This window comes from Eschrichtius robustus, chromosome 16 (assembly GCF_028021215.1).
Source record: "Eschrichtius robustus isolate mEscRob2 chromosome 16, mEscRob2.pri, whole genome shotgun sequence".
NCBI classification, from domain to species: domain Eukaryota; kingdom Metazoa; phylum Chordata; class Mammalia; order Artiodactyla; family Eschrichtiidae; genus Eschrichtius; species Eschrichtius robustus.
Window position 1 is genome coordinate 53,086,166 of NC_090839.1, and position 20,252 is coordinate 53,106,417.

The 20,252-nt window shown below is 57.4% G+C and overlaps 3 protein-coding genes across 4 annotated transcripts; 1 reads left to right on the plus strand and 2 right to left on the minus strand.

Moving 5' to 3' along the window:
* Window positions 1-6,210: 6,210 nt before the first annotated feature.
* Window positions 6,211-10,278, plus strand: MLST8 (MTOR associated protein, LST8 homolog). 2 transcript variants are annotated; one of them, XM_068565781.1, is made up of 9 exons: window positions 6,211-6,261; window positions 6,782-6,984; window positions 7,110-7,161; window positions 7,246-7,408; window positions 7,851-7,926; window positions 8,009-8,161; window positions 9,084-9,208; window positions 9,377-9,540; window positions 9,634-10,278. In XM_068565781.1, exons 2-9 carry the CDS (start codon window positions 6,856-6,858, stop codon window positions 9,750-9,752), a joined length of 981 nt encoding a protein of 326 aa, XP_068421882.1. In that variant the 5' UTR covers window positions 6,211-6,261; window positions 6,782-6,855; the 3' UTR covers window positions 9,753-10,278. The 2 variants fall into 2 exon arrangements, with proteins under 2 accessions (XP_068421882.1, XP_068421884.1); XM_068565783.1 differs by lacking the exon at window positions 7,110-7,161 and having other exon boundaries at window positions 6,782-6,871; window positions 7,201-7,408.
* On the minus strand, window positions 10,199-11,496 carry BRICD5 (BRICHOS domain containing 5). Its single transcript, XM_068524764.1, has 5 exons — window positions 11,353-11,496; window positions 10,988-11,143; window positions 10,810-10,911; window positions 10,442-10,595; window positions 10,199-10,337 (listed from the first exon to the last, which is right to left on the minus strand). Exons 1-5 carry the CDS (start codon window positions 11,494-11,496, stop codon window positions 10,243-10,245), a joined length of 651 nt encoding a protein of 216 aa, XP_068380865.1. The 3' UTR covers window positions 10,199-10,242.
* Window positions 11,497-12,732: 1,236 nt separating this feature from the next.
* On the minus strand, window positions 12,733-15,539 carry PGP (phosphoglycolate phosphatase). The gene is made up of 2 exons (XM_068524312.1): window positions 14,883-15,539; window positions 12,733-14,783 (listed from the first exon to the last, which is right to left on the minus strand). The coding sequence occupies exons 1-2, from the start codon at window positions 15,520-15,522 to the stop codon at window positions 14,458-14,460; spliced, it is 966 nt and encodes a 321-aa protein (XP_068380413.1). The 5' UTR covers window positions 15,523-15,539; the 3' UTR covers window positions 12,733-14,457.
* Between the last annotated feature and the right edge of the window lie 4,713 nt (window positions 15,540-20,252).

Here is a 20,252-nt window from a genome sequence, read left to right on the forward strand (position 1 = left end):
GACGCGGCTGAGCTCCGTGCGCTCGGCGCGGCTCAGAGGCGGTGGCGGCCCCGCGGCACCCGCCGCATCCTCCTCCCTCCCCCGCCGCCTCCTCCGCCGCCCGCGCCCCTCGCTGTCCTCGGGCTCCCGCTCGGGCTCGGGCTCCCGGCGCGGAGGGGGCGGGGAGCGCGTCACGGGCGGGGGGCGGCCCGGGGGCGGGGGCCGGCGGCGGCGGCGGCGGCGGCGGCGGCGGCGGGAGCGGGGCGGGGGCCGGCGGCGGCGGCGGCGGGAGCGGGGCGGGGGCGCGGCACCTGGCGCCGCCTCCCGGACGCCTGGGTCCCCTTTCCGCGGCCGCTGACCTCGGTGCGCCCGCGCCGGCCGCGCGCCCGACTCCTTGGCTCCGCCCCTACATTAGGACCCGTCCTCCCGAGACGCCCCCTCCCCACGTGCGGGCCGCGCGGCTCAGGCCCGGCCTCTGCAGACACCCCGCGGCCCCGGCGACCGCCAGGGGCTAGGGACAGCAGCCACCGGGGGGCCGGACACTGAGCCCCGACTCGGCGGCGGCGCCAGGCAGAGCCTGAGCGAGGCTTCCAGAGGCTGCGGGACCCACGGGGGGAGGGACTCAGACAGTGGGCGGGCGGGGACCCGGGCATGGAGATACCCAGGCATCGGCGGCACATAAGCCGGCCCGCCAGGGGCTGTCAGACATTTCTGGCCCGTGGTTCCCGTGGGAGGTGTCGAGGGACTGTGAAGAGGAATCTCCCAATAATGAATTCGGTGTCAGGGAACCCGCCCTCCCCTTCCCGCAACTGCACCTTCATGCCCTGCAGCCTCTGGCTCTCTCCACAAACAATGCTAGGCGACCCCCAACCGCCCCCTCCTCAGTCGAACCCCAACCTCAGTGCACCTGCCCAGCACCAACTGGGGTTCAGCCCCTCACACTTACCACTAAGAGGGGCTCGGCTCCCCCATCCCCAGCACCAACTGGGGTGTAACTCTTCAGGTCCACCACCCAGAGGGTTTCAATCCCCCCGGTCGCAGCACCAATGGGGTCACAGCCCTGCCCAGCAGCAATCTGAACCCCACACAAGCCTGCTTACCCCCCAGCCTCCAGGCACAGATTCTGGCAGCCCCACAGGGGACTGTCCTGCTTGACACTAACCCTCCCCCCACCCACCCCACACACACCCAGAAGTCTCTCCCTTCTGACCTCCTGGGCCTTAGCCTCCGGTCCTCACCTTGTCATGGCTGCAGCATTCTAGAGACAGACTGGTTGGGGTCTGTGTCCCGGCTCAGGTTCAGTTTCCTCATTTGCAGGGAGGGGCAGATCATCACCCCAACCAGGCAAGGTTGTTAGAACCTTGGGAAGGTTCACACATATGATGGCTGGACCCCCCCATCTCCCTATGGCCCAGGCCATCAAGCTGGTCCAGGAAGAAGGTGGCCAGAGTGTGGAGGAGGGCAAGCAGCAGGCACTGGGATTCCCTGATCTGGACAGCTGGTCAGTCACCTCCGTGGGCTCTTCTGTGAAATTTAGGGAGCAAGCCTATGCCTCCCAGTGTGCTGGGCTCCCACAGGGGTCCCTAAACACAAGAGCCCTCCCCCCCACCCTTTATGGTGACCAATTCATGGGCACCTGCTGGGTCAGGCACCATGCTGGTCACTTCATAGATGAGCTTGGACTTACTGTGCCCTTTTTACAAATGAAGAAAGTGAAGCTCAGAAAAGCCAAGTGACTCACCTGAGGTCCCAGAGTCTTCAGGTCATGAGTCTGAGACTTGAACCCACATCGGCCTCTTCATTTGTCCCAGATCTGCCTCTTACCAGGTTTGTTTTTCCAGTCACTTTGTCTTTCTGAGTCTCAGTTCCCCCTCCATAAAATGGGGGAATGATACCTCCCAGTAGATTATTTGAGGATTAACTGTGATGCTATCCATAAAGCACCTCACAGAACTTAGTAAGTTCTCAGCAAATAGCTTCTGAGGATATTGTGATATTCTTGGGCCTCCCTACCTGGGCCGTCTGGGTAGCAGTTGCATTTTATTCATCTTCATGTTCTGCAGAGCCAAGCAGTGTGCCTAGCACACAGGAAACACTACAAAAAAAAAAAAAAAAAAAAAGATAGTTATTATCCTTACCATTATTTTCATGTTTTGGCTGGCTAAGGCAAACCACTCTGGCCTGAGCCTAACATTTTCAGGGCCTGGGGCAAGAGGACAAACAGAGGCCCACACACCAAATGTCTAAGTATTCAAATGTTATAAATCATGCTAATAATGTGTTAAATAAAATATATTCTATCATCCTACCTTGACAAATACACCTTCATCATGACCTGAAAGGCCAAGTTCTAGTTTCGAATTATCGCATAGTTCTGGGAAATGAACTGGCCCCTGCCTCCAGCTGCCTCACCTCCATTCTCTGCCCACTTCCAGCTCCAGCTCCAACTCTACCCAACAAACAGGTAGCCCTTAGTCACTCCTCAGATCTAGGCTTGGGCAACTTGCTGTGTGGTCCACCTTCTGGAGGACAGACCTGGGAAGAAGGCCGTACAGAGTCTGCTAGATTCATCCTGGTAAGTGAGGCTAACGCCCTAGGAGGAGTCAGGAATTCTAGATCCACTACCCACCAGCCCAGTGAACCTGGGACAAGCTCCCTACACTCAGCTGCCTCATCTGTAAAATGGGTCAGCAGCTCTGCCTGCAGTCCAAGGCTGATGGGAGGGTCCATCTGGAAACAGAGATGTGAATCTTCCTGGGGTCCCCCCAGCCTGGGGATGGGGGCAGCACAGCAGGCCATCCACTCTGGCTGGGGGTATGAGGATGCAGAGGCGTGGGACTTGGGCAGCCCTCCAGGAAGTCAGGCCTCCGAGGACGATCCCAGGAGGAGGGGCCGCTGAGCCAGCAGAATTGCTGAGGCTCAGCCTGGAGTAGAGCTGGCTGCTGCTTCACTGCAGCCTGGGCTGGCCCCCTTCCCAGCTGCACGGCAACCTCCCCCTTCCCCCAGCAGCAACGCAACCCCTGCTCCTGTCCACCAGCTGTGCGCCCGCTCAGGGGCTCCCTGGTACCCCTCCCAGCCCCCCAGAGCCCTGGTGCCCAGCCCCATAAGTATAAAATGGGGATGACGAATGTACCCTCCTCACGGGCTGCTGGGAGCATGAAGCATGATAGCTGCCAAGGTTTCCATCTTCTCAAAGATGCCAACTCTGTAAAGTGCTCAGCTGATGCTTGGTACATAAGAAGGGATTAACAACCATGGGTCCTATCTCCCCTTCCTCCCCAGCAGAGATGCTGGGGCTGCTCAGGCTGGGCATGGAGCCTGGCCTGGTCTCTCAGTTACCCATAGGCATGGGACATGTGCAGCCCTCCACCCAGAGTCCCCACAAAAAGGCAGACAGCTCAGGACTTGACCCCTGGGCCACAGTTACCCCACAGACATCTGGCTGAGTCTTCCAGCCCTCCTTTGGTCTCACCTCTCTCTCCCGCTCTCAGGCTCTCAGGGTTTATCCTGCTCTGGACATCCTTCAGGTGCTAGGATTCGCAGGGCTCTTCCTCTCCCAGGCTTCCAAGCCCACATATCCATCTGCCACTCCCCAGAGCTGCCTCTGAGCCTGGCAGAGCTGCCCTGGGGAGCTCCTCTACGTAGAGAGGAAGATGAAGAGGATGTATGAGGTGAGGGGGTTGCCTGGGAAGTAGTCACCTCAGCCAGAAGGGGGGTGATCAGGGGAGGGATGAGCCCAGCAGGATGGGTTCTGCCATGTTCTAGCCACGTGCCCTTGGAATCATGACTCTACGTCTCTGAGCCTCAGTTTTCTCGCCTCCAAAATAGGGGGCGGTTCCTCCTTGGCAGGGTTATTGCGAGGACCCAATGCAGAATGTGGCTAAAACGCTCAGCATAGTTTGGCGGTTCCTCAAAAAGTTAAACATGGAATTACCACATAATGCAGCAATTCCACTCCTAGTATATACCCAAGAAAAATTAAAACGTGTACTCAAAGAGATGCTTGTACAGAAAATTTCATTTGTAATAGCTAAGAAGTGGAAACAACTCAAGTTTCCATCAATGAACAGATGAATGGATAAATAAAATGGGGTCCATCCACACAATGGAATATTATTCAGCCATAAAAAGGAATGAAGTACTGACACAGGCTACAACCTGGATGAACCTTGAAAATGTTATGCCCAGTGAAAAAATCCAGACACAAAAGGCCTGTTGTAGGATTTCATTTATATGAAATATCCAGAAGAGGTAAATCCTCAGAGACAGAAAGCAGATTACTGGTTGCCAGGGGCTGAGGGGAGGTGGGGTGGGGGGATGGCGAGTGAGTGCTTAACTGGCGGTGGGGGAGATGGGGTTCTTTGGGGATGATGGAAATGTTCTGGAACTAGATAGAAGTGGTGTTTGCACAACTGTGAAGGTACTAAGTGCCACTGAATTGTTCAGTTAAAAATGGTTACTTTCATGTAATGTGAATTTCACCTGAATTAAAACAAAACACCCAGTATAGCCCCCCACACAGAATAAGCTTTCAAAATGCTATGAAAAGTCCTGAAAAAAACAGGAGTTCAGCAGTTGAAGAGGTAGAGGTGAAGCATCCTAGGTGTGGGCAAGCATTCAAAGAGAGGGTGTAGTGAATTCTGAGACTGTTGTTCACTCATGGCTTGTGGAGCGGAGAGAAGGAGAAGCCGCAGGGTTGGCAGGGGCTGGGCCCAGGAGTCTGGAGGGTGACGGGGGACCCCTGCAGGCTTCTAACAGGGGTCAGACCTAGGTTTTTAGAAGACCACTCTGTAATGTGAAGGACAGCCTGGAGGGGGCAGGAGTGGGTGTGGGGAGGCTGTTCCGGGAGAGGGAGTGGTGGCCCATCTTGCCTCACTGTCATACATGGGTGGGCACTGCACACAGAAGGGGAAGCCTTTGGGGGCAGGTCCATCATGAACTGTCTTGGCCGTGGAAAGTGGTGTCCATGGGGCCTTCAATGGAAAATGTCAAACAGGGAGCCGGATGTGAGCTAGAGACAGGGTGGAAAGGCCCCGGACCAGGGATGGTACTGAAAGCCCTGAAGAGTGGGCAAGAGCCCCCAGGGATAGTGTGGAGACAGGAACTCTGGAGGCCACCAGCCTTTAGGGGAAGGCAGAGAAAGAGACTGAGTGCAGGGCAAGAAGCTGGGTGGCGGTCACGGGAGTTTTCTAGGAGCAGTGCTGTCAGCCACTGTGCAGACAGATGTGGCGAGATGCAGAAGGAAAAGTATCCACTGGGTTTGGCAATGTGAGATGGCCAGGGACCTCGTGAAATTTTCACTGGAGAGCTGGGAGTAAAAGACATGACAGAGGGTCAAGCAGTGAGTGAGAAGTGAGAATGGATCTTTGAAAGAGAGCAGGCTGGAAAAAGAGTTTTGAGTTGTTTTATGTGTTGAAATGCTGAGGGGAAGGAAAGAGGGGAGGTGGGGAAGGTACAGGAAGGAAGGTTCCTGGGACCCAGGGCCTGGGTAGATAGGCAGGGGACCATGGCCTTGATCAAGGGGCCCGAGGAAGGAAGTGGGGTGCAGCTGCATTTATAAGCATGGTGGGAAGAAACCATGGGAGAGCCTGTCTCAAGGACTCTCTTTTTCGAGGATGAGGCCACGTGTGTAGAGTGTGGGAAGGCTGGATGGAAAAAGCGGCAAGAGGGACCCCAGTTTTGGCGGGGTCACTGGGATTAGTGAGGGGACCCGAGGGTCAGACCCTGGCTGGACAGTCCTGAAAGGGACCAGAGTAGGGTTGCCTGATCTAGCAAATAAAACCACAGGACAACTAGCTACGCTTGAATTTCACCTAGGCAATGAATAACTTTTCAGTATAAGTATATCCCATGCAATATTTGGGATATACTTATACTTAGCAAAACAAAACATGTTGCTTATCTGAATTCAAATGCAACTGGATGTCCTGTAATTTACCTGGGAATCCTAGCCCCGCGTGGGAATCAGGGGATGGATGGGAGGGAGTGGATGGTGCAACCCGGCCTGGAGAATGGGTCTCAGAAGGGTGGGGTGCCCGAGTGGGGAGAAGGCTGGGGTCGCTGCTTTCGTCCACCGGCGCCACCCGATACCGCAGAGGCCCGTATTGAGGAGCCCCCTGCCCCAGAACTCTAGTCTCGTCCCCCGTCCCTGCTCCCCTTTACGCCCCTTGGTGTCGCCCTAATGGCCCATCGATAACTCTACGCTCGGCCTCGGCCTCTATCGACTTGCTCCGGCTCCGCTAGGCGTCCTGGACCGCGGCGGAACGCAGAGCAGCAAGTAAGGTACGGAGGCCGCGGGGCGAGGGCTGGAAAGCGGCTTTCAGTGGCCGGGAGAGCGCGCCCGGGGGAAGCTGGCTCAGCGGGACGGAGTCAGGGTGGTCGACGGAGCACCGGGGAGCTCGAGGGTCCAGCCAGAAAGCACTCCCGCCCATCAGGTCCGGCCACCGGCCTGCTACGCATGCGCAGCCGTAGCGTTCAGGCTTTTCCCTCCGGCCTGTCCGCCTCGCTGCGCATGCGCGGCCCGCCCTGCGGCGGAGTGGCGCCCCGGACGTGACTGCCCCCTGCCGGCCGCGGGTAGGGTGGCGTTCCGGCGGGGTTCTTGGGACGGGGAACGGAGCATGCGCCTTGGAGCTCGGCACTGTCCTCCGCCGGGTGTCACGCGTATCCCTGAACCTCTCTGAGCCTCAGTTTCCCTTTATCTAAAATGGGGATGATTTTATTTTTTAGCACCGAGTAATCTGTTGTAACCTGTTTAGGACATAGAGGGTATTCCCTAAACACTGCACTCCTCTCTCTTTTCCAGATTCTCTGATCTCTGACCCCTGCCGGTCAGACCTAGGGCCCTGTGTAGATCCGAGTCTTTCAAGCAGCCACACCATGAACACGTCTCCAGGTACGGTGGGCAGTGACCCCGTCATCTTGGCCACTGCAGGTTATGACCACACGGTGCGGTTCTGGCAGGCCCACAGCGGGATCTGTACGCGAACGGTGCAGCACCAGGACTCCGTATCCTCCACTGTGGAGTTGGGGCAGGTGGTGCTGGGTAGGATGCCTGGTAGGGATAACAGTCTGGGCAAAGGCCTCCGGTGGGAAGGATGGGCTCTGTTTGTCATCCTCCTTAACAGACCCAGCAGGTGAACGCGCTGGAGATCACACCTGACCGCAGCATGATTGCTGCTGCAGGTACCTGTACCCTCGACCCCAACCCCTGATTTCTCATAGGTCCATCTAGGCGCAGCCACACTTCAGTTTGGCCTGTGCCCCTAGGTTACCAGCACATTCGCATGTATGATCTCAACTCCAATAACCCCAACCCCATCATCAGCTATGATGGGGTCAACAAGAACATCGCATCTGTGGGCTTCCACGAGGACGGCCGCTGGATGTACACTGGTGGGGAGGACTGCACCGCCCGGATCTGGGACCTCAGGTGTGGGGTACTGGGCAGGAGGGGTCTGCTGCCTGGGTGTGTGGGGGTGAGGGCCAGGCTGGGAGACTTAGGTCAGGTCTCCTCCAAGCAGAGGCTGAGATGGGGTTTTCTGTGCAGGTGACTTATTGAGGGCAAGTGAGGAATGATAGGGCAGGGATGAAGACCCACAGAGACGAGCAGAGCCTCAGCCTGATCCAACAGGCGGCTCTGGAATTAACTGCATCAAACAGTGAGCCCCGCCTTGAGGCAAGGGGCCACCCTTTATGCCCGTCTGAGTCAGTTATTGGCTTCAGGCCGCCCCTGGAGAGGGCCGAACCTCCCAAGTATTTCCTATGAGACAGCTCCCATCGTAGAGAGACAAGATAAGTGGCCAGGGAAAAGGGCCTTTGGGTGGAGTAACAATGGCATCCACTATAGACAGAGTGTGTCCCCCACCTCGAAGGTCCCGGAACCTGCAGTGTCAGCGGATCTTCCAGGTGAATGCGCCCATTAACTGTGTGTGCCTGCACCCTAACCAGGTGAGGGGGAAGCACAGGGCTGGGCACCCTGGGGCTTTGGAGGGCAGGGGTCCTGCCCCACCTCACCTCCCCTGCACCTCAGGCAGAACTCATTGTGGGTGACCAGAGTGGTGCCATCCACATCTGGGACTTGAAAACTGACCACAACGAGCAGCTGATCCCGGAGCCTGAGGTCTCTATCACATCGGCCCACATCGACCCCGATGCCAGCTACATGGCCGCGGTCAATAGCACTGTGAGTCCCAGGGACGGGTGTGCAGCTCAGCTCCCAGCCCCTTACCTCCCTTATTCCCTGAAGGTGGGCTTATTCCCCAGATGTCCCTCTGGCCCCTCCCCTCCCCCCACAGTCCTGCTTCCCCGTCCTGGGCTCCAGCTCTGACCCAGCCACCAAAGCCAGAAACCTGGGTGTCACTCCTGATGCTGCCTCTCGCTACCTGCCATAGCCCACCCAGCAGTCCAGTCACCTCCATCTCCAGAGTCTTTCCAGTTGTCCGTTTCCCTCTCTCCTCCCTGTCTCCTCCTGGTCCAAGTTTCCCTCGTCTCTCCCAACAGTGGTTGTAGCTTCTCTGACCTCCTTCCTTCCTCTGTGACCTCCCCCTGCCCCTAACCCATTTTCCCTCTGCTACCAGAGCATCCTTCAGCAGTACCAGCCTGACTGCATCCTTCCCCTGGGTGAACTGCAAGATGCCCTAGGCTCCTTACCAGGGCCTCAGGACACTGTGATTTGACCCCTGGACTCCTATCCAGCCTCATTTTCTTCCTTTAACGTCCATTCAGTCTCAGCAAATCAGTTGTTCCCGACATCCCCAGACCACCCACTTCCAAGCCTTTGCCCTGCTGTTCCCTCTATCTGGGTGCCCTCCTCTCATCTTGTTCTTCACATTCTTGTTGGCCAGCAGCATCCTTCAGGAAGGCCAGGCATGGCCTCCTGCCCTCAGCTCATCAGGTATGGCCCTTGGTTGGGGCCAGGTCACCCAGGTGCTCCCTGCAGGCAGGGCCAGATGTGCCTGTCACATGTCCCCTGGCCTCCAGATCCTTGTGCACAGCCACAACGTTGGATGGCAGCCCCTGGATCTAGGTTTTGCCGCCAGGGTATCCTTCCCCTCCTGTCAGACTGGAGGCTCCGGGCCTCCCGTGACTTCCCTCCTACCCCACAGGGGAACTGCTATGTCTGGAACCTGACTGGGGGCATTGGTGACGAGGTGACACAGCTCATCCCCAAGACCAAGATCCCAGCACACACCCGCTATGCCCTGCAGTGCCGCTTCAGCCCAGACTCCACGTGTGTGCAGGGCCTGGGGGACCGGGAGCCCTTGCATGGCTGCGGGGAGGAGGCAGTGTGCCTGGGGCTGGGGGCCTAATGCATTGGGCCTGCTTGGAGGACGGCAAGGGGGTACGGGATGGGAGTGGCCGTTGATGACATCCCTGCCACGCTCACACCCACCCCCAGGCTCCTCGCCACCTGCTCCGCCGACCAGACGTGCAAGATTTGGAGGACGTCCAACTTCTCCCTGATGACGGAGCTGAGCATCAAGAGCAGCAACCCTGGAGAGTCGTCCCGAGGCTGGATGTGGGGCTGCGCCTTCTCGGGGGACTCCCAGTACATAGTCACCGGTGAGCCCCGCCTGCCTGCCCTGCCTCCCCACCCCCGTTGGCCCGGCCTGGGGCTGCACCCTGAGCTGCCACCCATGCTGTCCCTCCCTGCAGCTTCCTCTGACAACCTGGCCCGGCTCTGGTGCGTGGAGACGGGAGAGATCAAGAGAGAGTACGGTGGCCACCAGAAAGCTGTTGTCTGCTTGGCCTTCAACGACAGTGTGCTGGGCTAACCTGTGTCCCCTCGGGATTGCAGGCAGCTGTCCAGGCGGCACCAGCTGGATGTGTCTGTTCAGCTGCCCAGATCAGAGTGACACCCCATGGGCTGGCCTCTACCATCCTAGGCTCGCTGGACCTGACTGACCTACCCTGGTCCCTGGCCAGACTAGACTGGCCAGGCTGGTCCACCCTGGGACTCTCTCAGCCCCGGTTGCTTATATGGATGTGAGGAGGCTCAGGAGGCCCACCCTAGGCAGCTTGCATTCCCTTCAGAAATTCTGGACCCACAGGGCCTAGAGCCGCTGAGGGGGATCCGAGGCTGGTGCCCACCCCCAAGCCAGTGCCTCCTCCTTCCCGTCCCTGCCACTGTTTCGTGTCCCGAGGCCACAGAGGACACCGTCACGGCCAGGTGGAGTTGTTTATTAGCCCCGCCAGCGGCTACCCTCCATGGACGGGTGATTGCGCCGGCCAGCTGGCTGGCCTGAGGGGCTGCGCTGCAAGGGCTTAGCCCGGGAGGTAATAAAAGCAGACGGACATGCAGATGTTGCTTGGGAAGCAGATGTCGATGCATAGGTAGATCAGCCGCTGCCTCTGGGGCCCTGGGGGGAGGGGCCTCCATGATCCCCAAAGGACTCCTTCCCCACCCCGCCACCGACTGTCCTGTGGGAGCCCAGGCCCCTCCGCACAGCCTGCCCCAACTCACTCTCTGCTCGTCGGGCCCAGTAAATGGGGGTCTTTGCACAAAGGTTCCGCACAGAAGCCCCCACCTGGGCAGGGTCCACCTCATGGCTCCCAAGCACTGCCAGCAGCTCCTGGGCATAGTGGGTGTCCTGGCTGGGGCTGCGAGTCCCTTGGGGCTGCAGAGAAGGACACTCGCACTGCCCCTGGCTGGGTTGGGCCCACGTGTCCCTGGACATGCTGGCATTGTGCCAGCCCTGCCCTGGCTCTTGTCAGCAGCCTCAACCAAAGGAAGATAGAGCTTCTGTTCCCCTGAAACTGGAGCCCCATCCTGCCCCGGGCCCAGGCCACACACAGGACCCTTTGTCTGGCCCTTGGGTGGAGGCTCCTTACCCAAGAGGTGTTCACCAGCAGCTGCAGGGTCTCGCGGTCTCCGGGTTCCATTAGGCGGAGGAAGCAGGCCCGGTGCTCTGAGGGGCGGTAACAGACACAACCCTGGGAAGGCAGGCAGGTGAGGCAGGGCCACCTGAACATCCACCCCCACCCCCACCCCCCTCCCCAGGCCACTCACGCTCTGCCCGTCGAACAGCACTGCCCAGCTGTGGTTGCTCTGAGCTGGAGTCACCCTGATGGTTGCCACATTCTGGGCCACATCCACCTGTTCGGTTTGGTTGGTCCGGGGCACCCTGGGGCTCGGGAGGGTCAGACGGAGCGTCTGCAGCAGTGGCTAAGAGTGGGAAGCAGGAGCTCAGCTGGCCAGGCTGGAGCAGCCCCCGACACTCCCCCAGCCCTGCTGCGCGGCTTTTAACCCCGCCACCCCTCTGGTCCTCCTGCTGTCTGCTCCGAGCCCTGGCTCCACTGGAGGGGTGGGCTATGCTGGTCTCTCCTCCTCCTCCCCACATTCTGTGCCCTGCCTGGGTCCTGAGGGGGCCTCACCTTGAGAGGGCTGTGAGCGAAGCCAAGAAGCCCTCCAGCCACGGCCCCAGTGGTGGCCAGTGCCAGCAGCAGCAGTAGCAGGCCAGGAGCTCTCCAGCCCCCGTGGCAGGGCTTGGTCTTCATGTGGAAGCACATTGCAGTCATTGGGGCTTGGAGTGGAGACCAGGCAACAGGCTGGCTCAGGGAAGGAAGGGGCTGAGGAGGTATGGGAGGTGGACGCTTCTCCTGCCCCTGCAGGACAGTCCCTGGGTCTTTGTCCAAGGAGAGGGCACCGAGTGGTGGGAGGCACTCACCCCAACAGGTCCAGACCCGGGGCTCTCGGCCCGGCAGCTCCCCTGCTCCATGATGCAGCCCTGGTGACAATGCGCTGATTGTCTGCTGCAGCCCGGGAAACCTCAGGACACCTCCGATGAGTCAAACAATCGTCCTGGCCCCTTCCCCTCCTGCCTCCTCCCCAGCCCAGCTACCTGATATCTGGGTCAGAGACAGGTCACCTGGGGGGGCTGCTCATCACTGTGCCTGGCTCTCCCAACACCTGGCCTGTGCAGACCAGAGAGCGCATGGGCATGGGAGGGCATGAGAGCATGGCCACTGTGGAAGTCAGGACCCAGCGGCTGGCACAGAGGGCAGCTCAGGTCTGGCCAGGACGACTTTATATAGGGAGTCTAGTTGGGGGCAGATTTAATTTTTCCTTAAGAAGCCTGTTTCTAGTCTCTCGGGTTACCTCTACACTCCCAGGACTGGGTACAAGGCCTGGCACGCAGCAGACCATCAACAGGTGCCTGTTTCATGAATGACAGGCATGGGATTCTGTGCCACTTCCCTTTCCTCCCCATGCACCCCAGCTGCTTCCCAGCCCCCACCAACACAGGGCACCCCCCAGGTGCCTGCCTGAGACCAGGATGGCTTCCAGAAGGCTCCACTGCGGTGAGGGCCGCTTCCCGAAATCTCCTGCATGCCCCAGGATGGTTAGGTCAGCCTCATATCCACTGACCCCTGCCCAGCGTGGCTTTCTCTGACTGGTGCCATGCATTTCTAGCTGCTTGACACTGTGGATCCCAACAGTTAGTGGCCCCCAGCACTGGCAGCTTTCAGGAAGTGCATTCCTTCACCAGCTTCACCCCATGGCCCTTTCATACTCTGGTTTTTTTTGTGCCTTGTTTTTCCTGATTCTTCAGAACCTGACTCTCTGCAGTGGGCCTGAGATGGGGTGGAGTTGCTGTGGTCAGCGTCCCAACTCTGGAATTGGAATCCCAGAATGGCCTTGTACTGAGTGTACCCGGCCCTGCTGCCCTCTCCACTGCCCGGCTGTGGTGAGACAGCTGCACCCTGTGTGTGAAGGCTGCTGTCCAGGCGAGAGCGAGGAACACCAGAGTCAGCTGGAGTTTGAGAGTTTAATATACCTTTGGGTTCACACAGTGCAATGGGGTGTAGACATGATGCACAGGGCTCCGGGGCTGCCGCCCAGCAGAAAAGGGAGGTGTTGCTGGCTGCTGCACCTGCCGTGTGTTCCTGGTGTGGGTGACAACGCCCTGACAGGCCTGCTCAATATCCAGACCCACCTTGAGCCGACCTCGCAGAGCCAACGTCAGCACCACCAACCTCACAGGTGCCCGCTGCCCTCGCGTTGCCTACGGCAGAGTCTGAACCCCAGACACCCAGGCCTGGGGGGAGCTGGAGGCTCAGGACACCGTTTATTGCTCTGAGCACTCTTACGAGAGTGAGTGAAGGAGCACTGTGACCCTGGGGCTAGGAGAAAAGTCACAGGCTCTGGGCAGATGCCACTGTGTGCAGGGCGAGGCACCAGGAAGGAGTCGGCCAAAAGGAACAGCTTCCCAGGCCCTACCCTACAAGTGCGGCCAGAGGGTCTGCTTATCAGGCCTATTCTCAAAGGTCAGCAACTTAGGGAACAGGCAGAAAAGGCCACGGACCCCTGCCAAAAACCCTTGGCTAGCCAGTGGACCCTGCCAGTCCTCCAGATGGCAACTGACAAGGGACTCCAGGGTCAAAATAGGTGGCCTCATGGACCACTGACATATGACACCCATCCCAACCAAGACAGGAAAAGACTGGATGTTCTGTAAAAGGACTTCCTGTTTTGAGGGACACCTCTTTCCTCCTCTACCCAGAGGGAGCCTTGGGTGACAAGCATTCCTTAGCCAGCACATGCCTTTGGCCATACTGCTGGCTGCGGGGCACGGAGACTTCTTCAGTGGGATTTTCCCTACAAGACAGAGCACAGCTATTAATCGACATGCTTACGGTTCAATTCCACCACTTGACAAAGTTGTTCAAAAGTTAAAAAAACTTTTGGTACCAATGCTGCTCTGAGCTCCCTGCATGGCAGCCCAGAGTTCAACGAAGGCATTTGTGCCCTCCTGGCGCTCAGCAAACAATATGCTCAGTCCAAGTCACCTGGGTTTATATGCACATTTGGAAAAGATGAGGTTTAGCCAGGCTGAGTTTACAGAACTGCACAATCGTGCATGAGGAGTTGCAGCCCTGGGTATCTAAAACGGAACATACACTCAATTGTGACATCAGAGTGGTTTTTAAGGAAGTGTGGGGTGGTGGTGAGGGCAGCACCCCACACCCCATGGACAAGGAGACACCACCTGAGACCAGCCCTTTCCTCCACTCCCAACCTTCAGGTGAGGGGCTGAGGCAGCAGTAGGCTCCTCTGCTGATAACCACACAGACGGGGCCCTGGGTTTCTCACAACAGTCAAAATAATCAGCCTCTCCTCCCCCTGATCCCTGAAATTTTCAATAAAATACATGACACCCCTAGACCCATCTCAGTCCTATTAGCAGGCCCCGAGGTTACCTGAATCCTGGACACATGCTGAACCCAACAGCAAGACCAATTGGCACCTAAGGCCCAGGACCCCCACAATGCCCTCCAAGCTTAAAAGTGCATCTTAAAATATAAGCATTTGTAAAAATCGCCCCCCAAACATTTACTTACAAGATTAACAATTAGTACCTTGGCTTAACTCCAAGTAAGCAAACTTGAAGCCACCTAACCGAGCGATGCTTAAGCCCCACCTATTAATTTGGGTGATTTTCAATTTTTTTTATTCTGGAGATTAAAGACACTAAATCTTTAACCTTGAAGGGCAGGCAAAAGGTCGGCTATGCTGTCAACATAGAAGTCAGGGACCATTTTCTTCTTAGACAAGCAGTCACTTTCCTGATTACTCTTCACATCCCGTAGAGTGGAGACCCCAGTGAGGGTCAGGATGGTCTTCAGACCACACGTGACGCCCAGGAGGATGTCTGTGTCCAGGCGATCACCCACCATGATGGTGCGCTCCGGGTTGATGCCATATTCCTGGGACACGCAGTCGAAGATGAAACGGCTGGGCTTTCCTATGATGTCGGCTTGGCGCTGCGCGGCCATCTCCACGGCTCGGACCAGACAGCCGGTACCTGCGGGGCGGAGAAGGAGAGGAGGAGAGTGCCGGGGGTCAGAGGCCGGGAGGGACCCGTCGCTCGCCCTCCAGCCTCCCTCCCCCGGGGCGCACGGACCCGCGATGAACCGGCCGTTCTCGAGTGGGAGCCGGTTGTCCATGTTGGTGCCTACAAGCAGGCAGCCGGGCTGCTGCAGGTAGCGCACGGCCTTCGTTAGCTTCATGTAGCTGAAGTGCGGGTCGAAGCCCACCACGACGGCGCGCACATCAGGCTCCAGGGGCTCATCCAGCCAGGCGCTGGGGCCGTCGCCCTGCAGCGGCTCGGGCCCCACGCCCACGCAGGAGACGCCCACGGCCTCCAGCTCGGCGGCCAGGGCCACGCTGCCCAGCACGTAGGCCTTGGGGGCCGGCGGACCGGTCAGGCGCTGGCGCAGGTAGAGCGCGGTGCAGTAGGCCGTGCCGAAGACCTCGCTGCCGGCGCCGGGCCCCGTCGGGCCGCCGAAGCCCAGGCGCCGCAGCTTCTCGGCGTAGGCCTCGCGGGTCTTGCTGCTGTTGTTGGTGATGAAGCCGAGGCGCTTGCCGCGGGCCCGCAGCGCCGTCAGGGTCTCGGGCGCGCCGGCGACCGCCGTCTCACCGCGCCACAGCACACCGTCGCAGTCGAACAGCACCGTGTCCACGTCGGCCAGCAGCTCCTGGGCCCGCTCGGCATTCAGCCGCACGCAGCGGCCCTCGTCGCCTCCGGCCTCCACCTCCGCCATGGCCCGCCGCCGCCGCCGCCGCCGCCGCCGCCACCGCCACCGCCACCGCCACCACCGACCGCCAGCTCTTCCTCGCAGCCGCCCGCCACCGCCCCCGCCCCGCCCCCGGCGCACTCATTGGCCACGCGCCTCGCACTTGCCGCCCATTGGACACCGCCTGCGCCAATCCGCCCCCGCCTCCCGCGGGCTGCAGGAGCGCAGCGCCAACCTTCGCGGTCCGGCACGGGCAGGCGGGCGGCCATTGGCTGTCAGGCCCTAGGCGCCCCGGTGACTGGCTGGCAGGGAGCCAACCGGCATACTGCGTGGGACGCTCACTGCGGAAATTCGGCGGAGGAGCCGGAGAGTCGGCGCAGGACGTAAGCCTGCTGCTCATTGGCTGGCGCGGGGCAGCTCGCCCATTGGAGGCTCTTGGTCAGCCTAGGTGACGGAGGCCCTTAATCCAGTGACTACCCCCCCCCCGCCAACTGCCAACCGGCCGAGCCGGCTGCTGATTGGCTGGCTTGTCTCCGATCTTGCAGGCGGGGCTCTCCGCAGCACCGCGGCAGAAGGGGGCGCCGCAGTCCCCTTTTCGGCTGGAGTCATGTCCGCACCTTTGCCAGGGAGGCGCTGGTCTGTGCCCTCCGCCGTGGACACACTCCGGACAGTGTCTGCGCGTGGGCCGACTACGGCCATTCCTGAGAGCCAGCCCCAGGCTCCTTCCCAACAAGCGTCGCGTTGTCATTTCCTGTCGTTCGCAAAAACGCTTTCCTTGTGCCTTGGTGGTCATGTGGACGAGTAATTACAAGACAGCGGCATTAGGGTCTAAGAGAAGGGCAGTAGTGCCTAGAACACAGCACTCAACAGTTGGTCGCTGTTATCATCATTATTAGGTGTTATTAACTTTTATGGAGGCGTAACATAAAGTGCATAAACTTTAAGTGTGCAGCTTGATGGAATTTTTACATCCCTGTTATGCATGTGTAAACATAGCCCAGGACTTCCCTGGTGGCTCAGTGGTTAAGAATCCACCTGCCAATGCAGGGGACACGGGTTCGAGCCCTAGTCCGGGAAGATCCCACATGCCGCAGAGCAACTAAGCCCGTACGCCACAACTACTGAGCCTGTGCTCTAGAGCCCGCGTGCCACAGGTACTGGAGCCTGCGTGCCTAGAGCCTGTGCTCTGCAACAAGAGAAGCCACCACAATGAGAAGCCCACGCACCACAATGAAGAGTAGCCCCTGCTCGACACAACTAGAGAAAGCCCACACGCAGCAACGAAGACCCAACGTAGCCAACAATAAATAAATTTATATATGTATATAAAAACATACCCCAAATCAAGGTATAGAATATTTCCATCACTCCAGAAAGTTCCCTCAAGTCACTATCCAGTCCATAGCGGTTACCCCTCCCCAAACTGCTTTTCTGACTTCTGTCACCATAGAGTGAGTCATAGCCTCCTTTGCCTGTTCTAGACCGTCTTACAGGAGCTTATCCTGTGTACTCCTCTGAGTCTTGCTTCTTTTGGATCAACATAATATCTGTGAAATCCATTCTTCTTTTTTTTTTTTTTTTTTAATTGCCACACGGGTCATTGTAAGAATATACTCCCCTGATTTTTCTCCAGGTGATGGACATTTGGGTCACTTCCAGTTTGGAGCTATTTTAAATAATGTCCCTATGAAGGTTCTTGTTCCTACACACTCATTTGTGGATGTGGGCCCTTATTTCTCTTGGGTATATACTTAGGCGTGGAATTGCCAGTTCATAGAGTAGGTGTATGTTTCTCCTTATTACTTTCACTAGGGCCAGGTGGCAGAATAGCAGGCCCCAGCTTCCTGAGCGCTTACCCTGTGCCAGGCGATCCAGACCTCCAACTCCTAGCGTTGTCAAATCCCTGCTCCTCTCTTGGGCCCCAAGTCTCCATAATGACTACTCTGGACCCCCCTCACCCCCAAACCCATGAGGTAAAGCCAGTAACCTCAGTACCCTTAAGGCCCTGATTGTTTACCTTCAGCCTGTTCTTTGGTCTTGGCTGGCCTGGGAACCCCTGGAGGGCAGGGGCCATGGCCCACGAGGGCAGGATATGCAGTGTTCCTGCTTGGCGCACCCACTAGCCAGGAGGGGAGCAGCACCTTCCTCCCTGTGTCTTCCCACTCAGTTTTGTTGGTGGAGCCGACTGACCCTGGGAAGAACTGGATTTGACAGAAGATCACAGATCCTGCTTTACCACCCAGAAACATTCAGTGTATGTGGTTCACTGGCCAGAATGAGAAAACACTGCTCTGTTCAGCCGTGGGCTGCCTGGTGCAATACTTGCCCGGTTGCCTTGGTTTACTGGGCACTCAGTAAGCATCTAGGCACTGAGTGCTGCTCCTTACCTGCATTACCTTGTCAGAATCACAGAACAACCCTGAGAGGCAAGGACAATTAGTGTCCCCATTTACAGATGAGGAAACTGAGCCACAGAGAGTCACCAGCTGGACAATGCAGAGTTGGGATTAAACTCAGCTGACCCCAAAGCTGAGCTCTGTTTGTTTTAACATCCCCTGTAGGTTGTAGAGTCTGAGCTGGCATAGTGGGAGAGATGGAACGGCCAGTATCAAGAGAGGGGATGGCTGTGGACAAGGTCCTGAAGGAGTCTGGAAAGGACGGTGCCCTTTATTGGGGAGGACTGTCCTTGGACAAGGTGCCATGCATCTGGATGGGAGAGGAGCACAGCATGATCAATCGTTTTGTGTCCCTGACACACAGTAGGTGCTCATTATATACCTGCGAATGGACGGCACCAGGGTCCTCCCAAGTGAGGAAGCTGGATCACAGGTGGAGTGGGGCATGGACTTAGGTGGTACAAGGACACTAATCTTCATAGCATTGCATGGATTTAAATTGTATTAGAAAATACCAATAGCCATTGAAACTGTTTTCACAGATGTTATCACTTCTAATGAGCTAAGCAAAAAAGGGTGTCATTGCAAAAGGACTGAAGGGAATTCCCTGGCAGTCCAGTGGTTAGGACTCCGAGGTTTCACTGCCGAAGGCGTGGGTTCGATCCCTGGTTGGGGAACCAAGATCCCGCAAGCCGCACGGCGCGGCCAAAACAAAACAAAACAACAACAACAAACCCTTAAAAAAAAAAAAGGAAAAAGGACTGAAGTGGCAAAAAAAAAATTGGATGCAACCTAAATTATCTTCAACATGGGATTGGTTGAATAGATTTAAGTACATCCAATGAAGGGAGATTGAGTAGCCATCAAAAAGGATGATGGAGTTCCTGTCAGGCTCTGGCCACAGAGAAGCCATTATTGACTGTCAAACACAGTGTGCAGCTGGAGCCCACGCTGAGGGCAGGGTGGGAAAGGAGGCCATCTGGGGGAAGGAGGACTTTGGGGAAGGGAGAAGGCCTGCCCCTGGCCACTCTGCCTTCCAGTGACCTCAGGCCCACTCCTGTTGCCGCTGGTCTGCCTGGGCTTCAGCTGAGGTGGGGCTTAGAGCTCACTGGGTCAGGATTCCCTTTTCTGACCCCCAGGGAATAACCAGGCAGGAGCCCTGGCCTGTCCCTGACAACTCTGTCCCACAGGCTCTGGAGCATGGAGCAGGGCAGGTTGTCTGTCTCCCCTGGGCCAGCTCCTCCTCATGTCCATCCACACCCAGGCTGTGCTCTGTCTTTGAAATCCACCCCCACTCCATTCCTCTGGTGGTCTTCCTCTTCCTCTCTGATGCTGGCTTTCCCATCACTCCCCCACACATCCTCAAGTGAGGTGTCCTCTTGGTCCTCTCTTCCCAGGTGCCCCCTAGATCCCTCCTGCTCCATAAGTACCCACCTGCTCCTCCGCCTGTTTGTCCCTCTCAGAGACTGTCCATCCTAGATCTTCCTTTCCTGCACAGCAGTCAGGAGGATCCTTCTGAAATGTTGTCACTCTCTGCTTAAATGCCTGCAATGGTGAGCAAGCCCCCTGCAGAAAGCAGCCCCATTTTTACCCCGGCCTGACTTCTGGTGATCCAATCTGTGCCTCACACATCCCAGCTCCTGACAGGCTAAGGGTCCTCAGTTCCTTAGCTGGGCAGCCCCAGCATGGAGACAGTCTCTGCTGGTGTCCTTCCCAGGGCAGAGATGCCCACTCTCTGTCCGGGCCCTTGTGTCCGTGCTTGGTCTTCCCCGGAGACTGGTCTTCCTGGAGGGAACTGGGTCTAATTCACCTGAGTCTTTGGAATCTAGCACTGGGCTGAGCCACAGAGAATAACCAAGCTGGGAGAGCACGCCCTGTGGGTTTCTAGCCCATGACTCTTGACAGACCTGGGTTAGATCTTTGGTCTGCCCTTGGGCAAGTGTTCCATCAGTTCTGTGCCTCAGTTTCTTCTTCAAAATGGGGATGATTGGTATCTTAAATAAGAAAATCCTATAACGCACTTAGCTTCAAAGAACTAATACTACCTTAAAAAGAATAAAAAGAATCAGTCTATTCATATAATGGAATATTATTCAGCCACAAAAGGAATGAAGTACTGCTGCATGCTACAACCTGGATAAACCTCAAAAACATCATACTAACGTGAAAGAAACCAGATGCAAAAGACCACGTGTATATTCTGTTTATATGAAATGTCCAGAAAATGCAAATCCACAGAGAAAGAAAGTGGTTTGCTAGGGGCTGGGGGGAGGGGAGAATGGGGAGTGACTGCTAATGCGTACAGGTTTCCTTTTGGAATGATGACAACGTTCTCTAACTACATGTTGGTGATAGTTGCAC